The following is a 13,708-nucleotide window of genomic DNA, read 5'->3' on the forward strand; positions in this document are numbered from 1 at the left end:
TATAACAAGCTGTCAGGTCAAACAAGTGTATTGCTTGTGAGCTAATAACTACAAGGATATAAGAGGTGCTGGGGCCATTATCACTATTTTTCATTTGCTTCGATTTAAAAATAAGCAGCTTCAGCAGACTGATTCGTAGTACAAGCTCCAGAAAATGGTGTCACAGCGGCTCAGCAGGCAACACAGGTAAATCACAGCTCATCAACTGTGCAATTGGTTGTGGGTTTGATCCCTGTTGAGTCTGTATGGAATTTACACGCTCTCCCCACGTTCACGTGGTTTCCCTCCCACAGTCAAAAGACATGTGCTTCGGGTGGGTTGGTGACTTTGAATTGCCCATAGTGCGTGCGTGTTTGTGTGTGGCTTCCCTGCAAAGGACCGGCGTTCCATTCAGCATGTACCCTGTCTGGCTTAGCACCCTATTCTGGAACCGGCTCTGGACTGGACCACCATGACCCTGCAGTAGGATAAGTGATTATTGATAATGAGAGAGGTCCATATCAGGTACTACGCTCACACTCGCTTAGTAACTGCATGCGGTGGGTCTGCTACAGTTTAATCTGTCTAAGTTCTAGCACCGCATGGATCGATCAGTAAATTTACTGTGCGGAATTTTGATGTGCTGACACGTGGAGATGTACACGATGGTGGCTGAATGTACGTTTCCCTTTCTGAGTTTCCTTTTTAAAAGTATACGTCATTGTCGCATTAAGGAGATTTGGAAAGTCAACAAAGACCTTCACACTGACATCTCGGAAGACATTAAGGAGCAGCGAGTGAAGAGCCAGTGTCTGTGTGCAAGAATCCAGAGCGATAGATCAGGTTAATTTGAATAAAACAGAACACTTCCCTGTTCTTTATATTTTGCAAATAGAAAATAATGTACTTTACGTTAAGCACTTTAATTAGTTGTGAGCATGACTAACCTAGTGGGGATTAAAAGTGTCTTACAGGAAGCGTGCTAAGAGATTTGGGATGAGCTCTTAAGTGAATTGCACTGAGGAAGAGTGAATGTTTCCTAGATAAAGATTAAATAGGCATTATTTCAAAGAAAATTTGTTCAGTTAATGAGTAATTCCTGCCATTTAAGTGTGAGTCCGTTGTCAGCGAGAAGCCGTGCGGTGCGATACTTCCACTGAAAATAGATGCAAAACGGAAAAATTTTGAATGTCACAAGTAAACTTTCCGAAAGTGCTTTTTGTGTTTCAGCCGATGCAGAAAATACTTATCAGGCTACAGTAGTTTTGTCTTGCATGTGCTAAAAAGTCATTAGGTTAAACCCTGAATTAATTTTCAAATTGAGTTAACTGGAAATCCATAGACCTAATACAATTTGCTTTGACTACTTTCAGTTTCTATGCCTCGTAGTGTTAAACAAAGGCTTCAGAATGCAAGAGCAGCGCTCCATGCAGCTCTAATAGCCAACAAATTAAGACAAAGAAATTGAAGACAGTCTTTATAAGTTAACCTAGAAAGGCTCTAGGGCAGCAACTGGAGAAGAATTGTGTCCGTAATTCTAAGCATGCACAGAGGTGTAGAAAATAAGTGCTATACCCTGCGTAAGGAGACCTGGCCTGCATTTGGGTTCTGAATCAGTGCTGAAGTCAGATTTCCGGTATAAAGTCCTGCGTAGTGTTTTTCCTCTCTAGCTGCGGGCTGCACAGATGCACAGCTGTTTTCCCTGTGGCTCTGGGGATGCACAGCTACTCACCTGTGACCGTGATTCATGGTTAATTCCCCAACGACTGCGGGACGCACGGCCGCTCATCTGAAGGTTGGAAGGAAGGGATGATCATCGTTTCAGCGCGGCACGTTACTGCATACTGCCCTATGGAAAGTCCCAGTTGCTCAGCGGTGCACTCGAAAAAGTAAGAGCGCATTGGACGTGACGGTCAGACTCCCAGGCCCCGTCAGAAGCCGTTGTGTGGGTTTTCTGCCTGCGGGCCGACCGTCGGTCCGATCACCTCGCTTCCTGTGACCCTTAAACACAATGGACTGCTGGCTGGTAGGCCCGGGTGTCCTTTTTAGGGTGCTTTGTACGTCTCATTAGTTTACAAAATGTCACTTCAAATTTAATTAAGCAAGCATTCATATTTAAAAAGCAGGAGCTTATACAAAGTTTCTTTTTGCATAAGGAATGTTGGAACGGTTCCATGGAGATAACCCAGATTGCTGAATACGGGAGGGGAAACTTTCAGTATAAATTTGAGAAGCATGGACATTTTGTCACACTGTATGGTTGCGTACTGTGCATGTGGCTTCATCTTTGTGTTGACCTGCCGTGCCGTACACTGCAGTATTAAATTTAGCGGTTTCAGCTTTTCAAAGACATTTTGGAGTAAACAGAGCTGGTCGGATCGCAGTGGCAGAGAAATAAAACAAGTGGCTCCAATTTAATGCTGGACATTTAATACATTTGTTGGCCGACAATATTCATTGAAAAGCTTAAATACTTGACATACTCTAGATTTGTGTATTTGACAAATAATACGGATGTGTTCAGCTGACAGTTGTTATCCGGTGAGCCACTCGCCCTACTCTTTTCGCTTATACCGAGACAGTACTTATTATTCCTCCAAGGGTTTGCCTCTTCTGATGAGCGCGCTTGTTCTTGAGGCGCTGGGTTGGCATTATGTGGAAGGACTGGTGAGAAAGTGGCACGGTGAAATGGAGCAGGTGGCAGCGGTGCGACTCCTTTGGGGATTTGCGGGGTTAGTGCAGCACGGCACATCCCCTGCTGAGTGCGTGCTGCAGTGTGCGCTCGCCATGGACGTGTACGTGCAGCCACTGTGTGTGTCAGCCGCGTTTTACCGGCCTGTCACCAGTGTGTAAGAGCTGGAGTCCTTTTTCTGACTGCTGACTGACGACTGATGACTGCTGCTGCTTCTTCACCATGAGTACCGGTGTCTCTCTTGCAGATGCCCAGAAAGGTAGCTTCAGCTCAGAATGGTTCCCCGGAGTAGCCGTTGCTGTGGAGCGTACCGCTAGTGTGATCCCAAACTGCTCCGTTTCAGTTAATTTCATCTTGGTTACTCTGAGCCGTTTCATTACTCTTTGATATGTTTATTTTCATTGTTCCCTTTGAGTCCTACGGCTGAGAGGCTCTGCGGTGATTTTGCCCATTATTCTTGCAATGATGGATGTCTCTCAAAGCCTCCAACACACACTCTGATCCCAGGCCTGGCAGATGATAGATCAGATGTGATGTGCAGTAGACGTTGCACATGAGAGATTTTTTATTGCAGTATGATTATTGGTCCCATATTAGAATATGCTCATATTTTCTGATTCTTTACTGCTTGGCTGCATTTACTGGAAATTCACATTTTAGTTTGATTCTTTGAACCTATAACATATACAGAAGCAGCAGGCTGGTGCAGCTTTCAGAGCCATTGCCTTGTAGCCTGAAGGTTCCTGATTTGAATCATGTGCTCCTGTTGTATTTCCCTTGATCAAGGCACTTACCCTGTATTGGTATTCTAGAACACCTTACTGTGTAATTTTGTAAATCATTGTAAAGGTTATCTCACATTTTTACTCTCCTTGACAAAGGTGTTTGCTAAAAGACAATTAATTTTCCTATGGGCAGCCTATATTCTCTCCATATCTCTGTAGTACTCTGGTTTCCTCTCACAATTCAAAGACATGCTGCAAGCAAATTGATGACCCATTGTGTGTGTCTGTGTCTGTTATGTTGCCTTATGTGAACTATTACAAGGAGTTTCGTATAGTGTATCTGTCATTGCCAGGTTGGAAAAAGGTTCCGGTTCCATCTTAGTAATCGTTGTATTTTGCTTTGGAGAAAATACCTGCTAAATTAATAAAGGTGTAAAATGTTAGATTATTTGTAATAAAAATATATTATATGCAAAAGGATTGTAGCATTTTGTATTTTTGTGCTGTGATCTTCCAGGGCTTAATGTCAATGTGGCCATTTTAATAATTGCTGTAGCTTGTGAAATGAACATTGGTAGAAATGTACGCGAAAGCATAATGAACACACAGTAGTGATGTTTCAGCCAGAAGTTTCTGCTGTGTGAACATACACAGATTGCCAATGAAAATCCCTGGAGTTTTCTGCAGGCGCTGAGGAGCCTGATCCTGTCTGCGTTACCATGGGGATTTGCATTTTTCGGCTCACACAGCTGCAGCTTGCACAACATCTGCCGCCGCCCCCCCCCCCCCCCCCCCCCCCACACACACACACACACACACACACACACACACACACACACACACACACACACAGGACCGTTTCCCGCCAGCATACACACATGCTTGCACTAGCCTGCCTGTGCCTGAGCGTGTATGTGATCCTGCATGTGTGTACGTGAGCTCCCATCATGTGCACGTTTCCCCGCATCTCCGTCACGTCTCTTGGCATTTGTCGACATCCTGAGCATCTGTACCCACAATGCCTTGCTGGCAGCCGATCTTGTGATCCGCACACTCTTCTCTCCGTTCTCAGCATGACTGCATGCAGCACAAATCCCTGAAATGGCACATGATTCCATACATATAAACCTCAGTTCAGAACGACAGCACTGTTTTCTCTTTTTTCTTAGCCATCGCACTTGTTTTCTGCTGTAATAAATTCAGTACAGAACAAGCAACAAGGGCATTCGTTGAATATAAATTCCGGTCGAAATTTATATGGATTTGATCAGATAGGGGCAGCAGGTGTTGTAGTGGTCAGAGCTGCCGCCTTGCACCTGAAGGACCCAGGTTCAAACCCGTCTCCTGCCGTAGTATCCTTGAGAAAGGTGCTTGACCCTGAACTGCTGCAGTAAAAATTACCCAGCTGTATAAATAGGTAAATAACTGTAATCCTTCTGTAGAAATGCATCAGCTAAATACCGTATTTAAATGTAAAAATGTACATATAGAAAATAAAGTTGTGTTGTCCTTGTGTGTTGTCTACTCCGTAACTCATACTGATTAGAAGTTTAATTTGTGTTACATATCAGCAGCTAAGTTTTAAAATCCGGCTTGTGTAATACAGTCCAGACCAACAATTATTGATGGTTACCTACTCATAAAAATACAGCAAAGATAATTTGGAGTTAATGCAACAGAATTACTGGAAGCGCACGCTTTTCGCCACTGTTGATGCTGGCCTGTATTTTGGGAGTAACGCATCGTGAGGAGAATGAGGGCGGTGTCACGAGGGGACTGAAGGGACCTTGCAGAGGACAACGGTGACATTGATTCTGCAGGATAGACAGTTGCAGTGAGGACATCATGAAGGCAGCTGCTTCTTTTGCAGCCTGCGGAAGGTGTGTGCGTATGTGTCTCTGTGCGTATGTGTGGGATGTGGTGTGTGTGTGTGTGTGTGTGCCAGGGAGGTAATAAATAGCAGCTGGAGCGGTGCAGAGCCAGCTGTCACTTCGTGTTAGAAGACCTTAGCCTTGGTTCCGTGCACTCTTCCTCCCCATCCTCATCCTTTACAGATCTGCACCAGAGCCTTCAATTCTCCACGTGACATCCTTGTCCATTTCGGTCTTAAATGTACCTTTTCCATTATGAGGAGTTTGCAAAGACAGCGTGCTCAAACGTGCATTTATTCGTTGCTTTAGGGTCTCATACCTTAAGAACTCAACATACTATTAAATTACTCGTTCTGTTCACTATGTACGTTTGCGGTTTTCGTGAGTGTGTGCAGGCTGTCGTGTGACTCCTTTCGTCGCCCGGAAATCGTGTTATCGGCAAGCTAAAATACACACGTGCTCACGCCGTTACTTTCTTAAGCTGTTTTCATTTTGTCCTCCGTTTAGAACTCGGTGGCAGTGGGAGGCCATTCTGTGAACTCTGCTACTGAAGTTCACGTCCATATGTACCGTTGTGCACCATTTTCCGCCTCCACTTACACTTCGTAGCAGTAGATGTGTTACTGCGCTGTTATATCAGCAAGGGGAGAAAAGCAGGGAATGAAGCAACCCTATAGCACTGTTACGTGTTCCCGTCGCAGGCTCAAAGGCCTCCCATGCCGCTCTATTTCAGAAAGTGCCTGTCGTTGCAACCCACCATCCCACCGTTCCTCCGTCCTCTATCATCCCCTGCTTTTCAGTCCTGCAGCAGCAGCAGCAGCGGCGCTTCACATGAGGAAATTAGCCTCCAGCATCCATTATGTAGGCTCCAGAATTTCCCATGGTTTCGCACGCTCCGCTGTGCGGGTGTGTGCTCCTCTTCTCCCTACCAGGTGACCCTGCAGTAGCTGTCCGTGTGTGGGAGGTGGCAGGGGTTCGCAGTGGGACACGAATTATCCTTTGCTGCTTGAAATTTCAAAGGAGAAAGTGTCTCTTTCTTGTTGCTGAGTGGGTGAGTTCACTTTTTTTAGTGCAACGTTGTGTGAAATGATATGTCTTCGTATTCCTTCTTGAAAAGGACACCAGACCGGAGCTTCATTTCTATGTACGTGCACGGTTAACGCAGTAAAAGCTAATGACATCCGGGTCAGCACGTGGTGTAGTGTTCAGTGTTGTTGCCTTGCAGTCTGGTGGTCCCTGATTCCAGCACCGTCTTCTGCTGTTGAACACTTCATCAGAGTACTTGCTTAGAATAAAAAATACTGCCTATCAATGGGGGGCGGTGGGTTTGACCGGGTCCTGCTCTCTGGTGGGTCTGGGGTTCGAGTCCCGCTTGGGGTGCCTTGCGACGGACTGGCGTCCCGTCCTGGGTGTGTCCCCTCCCCCCTCCGGCCTTAGGCCCTGTGTTGCTAGGTTAAGCTCTGGCTCCCCCCAACCCTGTATGGGACAAGCGGTTTCAGATGATATGTGTGTGTGTGTGTGTGTGTGTGTGTGTGTATCATTGGTAAGTCATTGTAAAATTGACAATCTAACATTGTAAGTGACCTTGATCAAAGGAACGAGCTTAATAATGATCACAGTAAACAATGGTGGCTTAACAACATTTACATTCATTTATTTAGCAGACATGGGGGTGCGGTGGCGCAGTGGGTTGGACCGCAGTCCTGCTCTTCGGTGGGTCTGGGGTTCAAGTCCCGCTTGGGGTGCCTTGCGGTGGACTGGCGTCCCGTCCTGGGTGTGTCCCCTTCCCCCTCCGGCCTTACGCCCTGTGTTGCCGGGTAGGCTCCGGTTCCCCGTGACCCCGTAAGGGACAAGCGGTTCTGAAAATGTGTGTGTGTGTGTGTGTATTTAGCAGACATTTTTCTCCAAAGCAGCTTCCAATAGATACTATGTAGTGTTATGAGCCCACACACCTTATTCACCAAGGTGACTTACACTCCTAGATACACTACTTCCAATGGGTCACTCATCCATACATCAGTGGAACACACTCTGTCACTCACACACTATGGGTGAACCTGAACAGCATGTCTTTGGACTCTGAGAGGAAACCAGAGCACTCAGAGGAAACCCACACAGACACAGGGAGAACATGCAGACTCCACAGAGACTGAGTGGGGATCAAACCCACGTCCTCTCACACCCCCCAGGCACCGTGAGACAGCAGCGCTACTCACTGTGCCACCCACTTTCAAGTTTTAAAATATACTACACATATTTTCAGTTTGCCAGCATGTATTTTCTCTTCTGTGTAGCCTTTACAAGCATTTGATACTATGGTGCAGTTGTAACTGATATTTAACACTGCTGAGGTATTGATTTTGAATATGGCATGCCGGTTTTTTTGGGTATATTTTTTGTCGCAAACAAACTGAAGCTAAGAACAAGCCTAGGTTTTTGTAATAGCTCTTGTGAAAAGGGCACTAATTCCAGATTTGTCTTTATCCTGCTCAGCTAAAACGCTTCACTTCTGATGCGGCCGTACACTGACCATGATCCCTATCAATCCCTATCATATCCATTTTTGGTTTTATTGAACCGGGCACCGTGTACTAGTGTTATAAATCCTGTCACTGTATCAGAGCGAGTCACAGACCTGCTTCATTACTGCTTTGTCATCTTAATGTCTTTCCATTACAATCCATCACCACTTCTTGTATCAGACCGAGCAGGACGATCCACCCCACTACTTAACCCTGCGCACCGACTCGTTCGAGGGGGCAACGTGCTCTTCGCGTCCGTGTCTTTGTGACCTTTCTTTAAGGAATTGGGAGTATTAGACTGACGGTGAGCTAGGCTGAATGTTCAGTGTCCTTTCCACGTTTGCGCTGAGCGCACTGGAGGGCTCAGAACTGTTGCTGAGCCCCTGCACCGGGACGCTTGGTGGAGGCCCGAGGTGATGGGTTCTCCGAAAATAGCCTCATGGCTATTGGACATTTATATACGTACGCTGTGTGTAATTGTCAGCTTCGCGTGGCTGCGGGTTTGGTCTAGTGCTTCCCTCCAGAAATTTCGTTTTAACAAACTGGAAAAAGGATCAACCTGTCTGGTGTCAGCGCACCTCCCTGCAGATCGACTAATTACTTTTTATCTTGACAATTGTACAGTGTACCTAATACTTAATAACTATATCAACAACAACACCTTTTTACGAATGAAAAGGTAAAATAAAAAAAAAAAAGCATTTTTTATTTTCTTGTTTAAATAATTTACAAATTCCGTATATGCTACTTAATGTCATGTGGTAATTGCAAAATGGGGCATGTATAAGTAAGGAGTCTTCATTCTGCCGCTCCTTCTTAGTGACAGTGAAGGACTGTGGTAGGCAGAATGGTTCCTACGGGGCTGGATAAACTTTGTTTTCTGTTCCGCGAGAATCTTAATCTTTAAATATCTCTTTCTTTCTGCCGATCCGATGTTCAGCAGCTCAGCGTTCCTCTGCGTTTGCCGGATTGGGTTTCTGAGATACCGGCAAGATGAATCGTCTACTAGTGTTTTACACGGTCGAGTGTGTCTGAGCTCTGCGGGATGTGAAGCTGCCCTAGAGAAGGGCACACTTTCTCGTGTGGCTCCTCTCCTTCTGTCGTCCTACAGCCTTTACCACTCATCAAACAATTAATCTGTTTACATATGTTCATCTGTTCACTACTGAAAATGTGAACGCGAGCCAGTAAAGGGTGGACTCTTTCTGTACTGCTTTCTTTCTTTGTCGTTTGTCGGTGTCATATCTCGATGCGTTTTACGCAACTAAAGGGCTGGACTCCTCTTCCTTTTCAAGTTCATTTTCCCTCTGAACTTAGTACACTACCTATCTGTCTACCTCTTACTACATCTTTCGGAAACTTGGCCAGTAAAGAATCACACTGAAGGACAAGCGCACTTGATTCTTTTTTTCTTTATTCTTTATCACGTTAGTATGTTGCTGAGCTGTGAAAAATCATTTTATGATCCTTGCGGTCACCCGTTGGAGACAAGCTGTCTCTGTACTACAAGAGGTGGGGCAGCATCTTGCATGTGGGAGATTGTGATTCTGTTTCTTCAGCCTATAGCAACAGGGCCATGACTTTGCTAACTGCTCGCAGGTAAAAACTGGGACCTGAGTGCTGCTCTGAACGACTACGAGCAGCTCCGACAAGTGCACACCGCCAACCTGCCCCACGTCTTCAACGAGGGCCGCTACTACAAGCAGCCTGAGCACGGCACGCCTCAGCACCCGAGCAAGGTCGAGCGGCCCTGCACGCAGCGGCAGGATGACAATGCTCAAGGTAGGACCGTCTGCCTGAACCTCCCTCAGGCCTCTGGCTCCCTGTCCCTTCCACTTTGCTCATGTAAATCAGCAGGAATGCCTGCTTGGATTATTGAAGCCCTGGTGTTCTCAGGAATATCCTGTCCACTGTCCATTTTTTCAGTCTATTCGGCCAATATTGACAATCAGATTTGAGTGTTGAATATAGTCTGTGGCTGCAGCAAAGCTGAGGGAACACTATTCTATATACCTCCTTAAGCACACTGAATGCAACATGTCACTTGTGCAATATGTTGCTACATTTGATTTATTGCATGTTGGGTCTGCAGGTGGTGTAGTGGTTAGAGCTGCCGCCTTCTGCTGAAAGGACCAGTTGTGTTCAAATTGTGTTCCTACTCTAGTACTCTTGAGCAAGGTACTAACAATGGATCGCTCTAGAAATTTCTTTTCTGTCTGAATAATTAAATCATTGCAACTCACTTTGGTCTGGAGAAAAGTGTCACCCACAATTAAAAAAAAATAATAATAACAAATCTGTTGCTACCAGTTTCTTCATCGTCACTTTCTGCACCAAAAAACTGTCTATCTTCAGACAACATATTCAGCAGCGTTCCCTCAACTTTACTTCTCACTTGTGGTGCAGCCTCTTGACTGTCTGGTGCCTTGAAAGAAGTGCTTTGTGTTCCCTCCACCTGACCAAACCCCCCACAGAGAAGCGGCTGTCACGTGGAATCTCGCACGCCAGTTCAGCCATCGTGTCCCTGGCGCGCTCGCACGTGGCCAACGAGTGCAACAGCGAGCAGTTCCCCCTGGACTTGCCCATATACACATTCCAGCTGCCCGACCTCAGCGTGTACAGTGAAGACTTCCGTAGCTTCATTGAGCGAGACCTTATTGAACAGTCCACCATGGTAGCCCTTGAACAAGCAGGTGGGTCTGGTGTAAGCCTACTTCATAACGGTGCTATTATTCTTAACGACTGTTTAACTACTTACATTTAGTTCACTATTTATACAGCTGAGTAATTTTTACTGGGTCAATTCAGTAAAACTGTGTGATACTCTTGCTCTAGGATATTGCAATAAAAGCAGCGATTCAAACCCAGGTTTGCTGATTGCAAGATGACAGTGATAGTACGTCAAGAACATTTAGTGTATTCACTTTAAAAAAAATCCTTGCATTTATGGGGTTTTTTTTTTTTTACAGCAATATGGTCTCCAGACTTGCAGTCTTAATGACTAAGCTGTTTAGTTCTACTGTACTTCCACAGAGCAGCCAAACAAAATTACGGTATTAAACATATCCTGATTACAGACTGAACTGTTAGCATATATTTACTGTAAAACAACATTTATTTTTTGCAGCCAATGTTTTCCTATAAATTTCTTCAGTTTTCAGACAGGTTTTTTTTTTTTTTTCCTCCCAGGAAAATGCATAAAGCATCAGTAATTTGTTTAAATCATGGTATAAAACCATAATATTCCACTTCATTCTGTTGTGATGAGTGCTGGAAAGTGTCATGTCAAACTCTTTTTGGTTAATGGGTGAATATAACATTAAGAATAAATTTCAATACGTCTATACAGTGGTCTCAAAGGCGGTATTCTACATAGCTGGACAAAGACAGTGCTCATCAAAATATGAGAATAAGGGCACTCGGGTGTGATTAATATCCCCATGTTTGCCGCTAGGAATGAATTACACATCAGCGCTAATGAAAGATGGTATCGCATTTTGCGGGCAAGTTACGGTATGTGGCTGAGAGCACTTAATACACTTTCCTCTGTGAAATAAGTTCATCTAAATATGTACCTCACACACACACACACACACACACATCTGTTTGCATTGTCATGGAGGTGGCTTGTTGGACTGATGACATCGTTCTTGACGTGCGAGCACCCTGTCGCTGTCGTCGTTTCCTGACGGTGGTCCCTGGTGGTCCACAGGTCGCCTCAACTGGTGGTCCACCATGTGCACCAGCTGCAAGCGTCTGCTTCCACTTGCCACAACGGGGGACGGGAACTGCCTCCTGCATGCAGCATCGCTGGGTAAGTCGGGACCAGTGACCCTTCTCCTGGACGGCTGGATGTGAATCCCCAGTGCCGGACGGCAGGACGACAACAAGTGCTTGGTTAAAAAGTGCCATTTCCTAGTGCATCTCAAGAGGTCTCAGGAGGAACCCACTGCTGCGAGGAGCACTGCTGGAAATGACACCGGTTCGGTGGAGGGGAGGGTTGGGAAGCAGCCGGAGAGAGCAGGAAGATTGCTGTCTAGATCTAATAGCCTGTCTGACTATCTCACCCCCCAGATTGCAATGCTGCGCTATCTTTGGATGGCCTGGTGATACAATTTTAAAAGGAGGCTGCATCTTGCAGTTAAAACATGTTACAGTGGAATATGTACTCCTTCCGAATTTTCTCTTCCTAGGATAGCAAGGGAATCGCCCGGTTTCGGTACAGATATTTCTCGCCAGAAATGTGTTGGAATCAAAGTGGCGCCACGTAATTTTCCCCGTCTTACAATTCAACAGATTCCTCGTGGCAATTCTTTCAGTAACACAGATATCCTTTGTTTACTTTTAGTCTTAATTACATACCTATCAACTAAAATAGTCTTCGTAATAGCCAACAGTAAATGCTTTACATGCTGTATTTCACTCTGTTTTGGCAGTCTTTTAATGTTGCATAGGGTTCTTATTTTTTATTATTTATGAGTCTAACTTTGCCATCCTAGGAAAAAACCACATAGTCAGAAAAAAGCTCTGGAGTCTTAGAAAATACATGTGAACACTACACACACACATTTTCAGAACCGCTTGTCCCATACGGGGTCGCGGAGCCTACCCTGCAACGCAGGGCGTAAGGCCAGAGGGGACGCACCCAGGACGGGACGCCAGTCTGTCGCAAGGCACCCCAAGCAGGACTCAAACCCCAGACCCACTGGAGAGCAGGACCCGGTCCAACCCACCTCGCCACCGCACCCCCTTCATGTGAATGCTAATAAATAAATATTCAAGATGGTTATTGTGTTAGTTGGGGGCGCGGTGCCGCAGTGGGTTGGCCCGGGTCCTGCTCTCCTGGTGGGTCTGGGGTTCAAGTCCCACTTGGGGTCCCTTGCGACGGACTGGTGTCCTGTCCTGAGTGTGTCCCCTCCCCCTCCAGCCTTTCGCCCTGTTCTGCTGGGTTAAGCTCCGGCTCCCCGCGATCCCGTATGGGACAAGTGGTTCCGAAAATGTGTGTGTGTGTGTGTGTGTGTGTGTGTGTGTATGTATGTATGTATTGTGTAAGTTCTCATTCACTTCAGAAAGGTTAATGAATAATTGGATACACACATCTGTGACTCACATGATGCTGCTAGAGGATGGATGGAAGTGTGGGTGTGTAAGAAAGGCTCCAATGGTAACAGACACCTGCACACAACACTGCAACCTTCCTTGGACAACCCTGTGTGACTACGTGCGTGTATATATTTGCGAGTGTGCCATTGACGCACAGTCCTCTTGAGCTTTGGTACTGTGTAACCATTAACACCTTAAAGGTTGTGTGTGTGTGTGTGTGTGTGTACCAGGGATGTGGGGCTTCCATGACAGGGACCTGGTGCTGAGGAAGTCCCTGTATGCCATGATGAAGAGCGGGGCACAGAGGGAGGCGCTCAAGAGGAGGTGGAGGTGGCAGCAGACGCAGCAAAACAAGGAGGTCGGTCCCCGAGCCCCAATCCCGAACTTGGGGGGTAAAATGTGATGTGAGATCTACATCTGACCACTGGGAGTGCCTGAAGCACCCCGTCATAGTGTCTCTTTCCTTGTGGGTCCCAGGGGGCACACACTAACCGTGGTATAGGGCCTTTACCTACTCCTCAACGTCCATTTTTCTGCCCTTCGATTTGTAATTTACCGATTACAGTTGCACAAGGTGAGGTTCCATCCTGTGCAAATCAGTGACTTCATAGAAGCAGCAGGAGGTTGGAAGCAGTGATTCAGAAGAAATACTGCAGTCCACTAACCCTGTTGTACCCCTGTATGGCAGGGAAAGATTTTATAAAAAAGAAAACGGCTATTTGTAGTATACCGTGACCTGGTATGAGCAGTATTAGTGTAGTTCCACTTTCCCTTAGCCCCAGTGTCTGACATCTTTTTTAGACAGTGAAGCTCTCA

At 46.0% G+C, this 13,708-nt stretch overlaps 1 protein-coding gene across 2 annotated transcripts in view; it reads left to right on the top strand.

Moving 5' to 3' along the window:
- The window catches only part of otud7a (OTU deubiquitinase 7A), a 71,859-nt gene that overhangs the window by 40,684 nt on the left and 17,467 nt on the right, over positions 1–13,708 (top strand). For both annotated transcript variants that reach the window (XM_018763943.1, XM_018763944.1), the window contains exons 4-7: positions 9,389–9,571; positions 10,264–10,482; positions 11,502–11,603; positions 13,123–13,250. In XM_018763943.1, the coding sequence (XP_018619459.1) occupies positions 9,389–9,571; positions 10,264–10,482; positions 11,502–11,603; positions 13,123–13,250 (632 nt within the window). The remainder of the gene's footprint in view (positions 1–9,388; positions 9,572–10,263; positions 10,483–11,501; positions 11,604–13,122; positions 13,251–13,708) is intronic.

This window comes from Scleropages formosus, chromosome 11 (assembly GCF_900964775.1).
Source record: "Scleropages formosus chromosome 11, fSclFor1.1, whole genome shotgun sequence".
NCBI lineage: Eukaryota > Metazoa > Chordata > Actinopteri > Osteoglossiformes > Osteoglossidae > Scleropages > Scleropages formosus.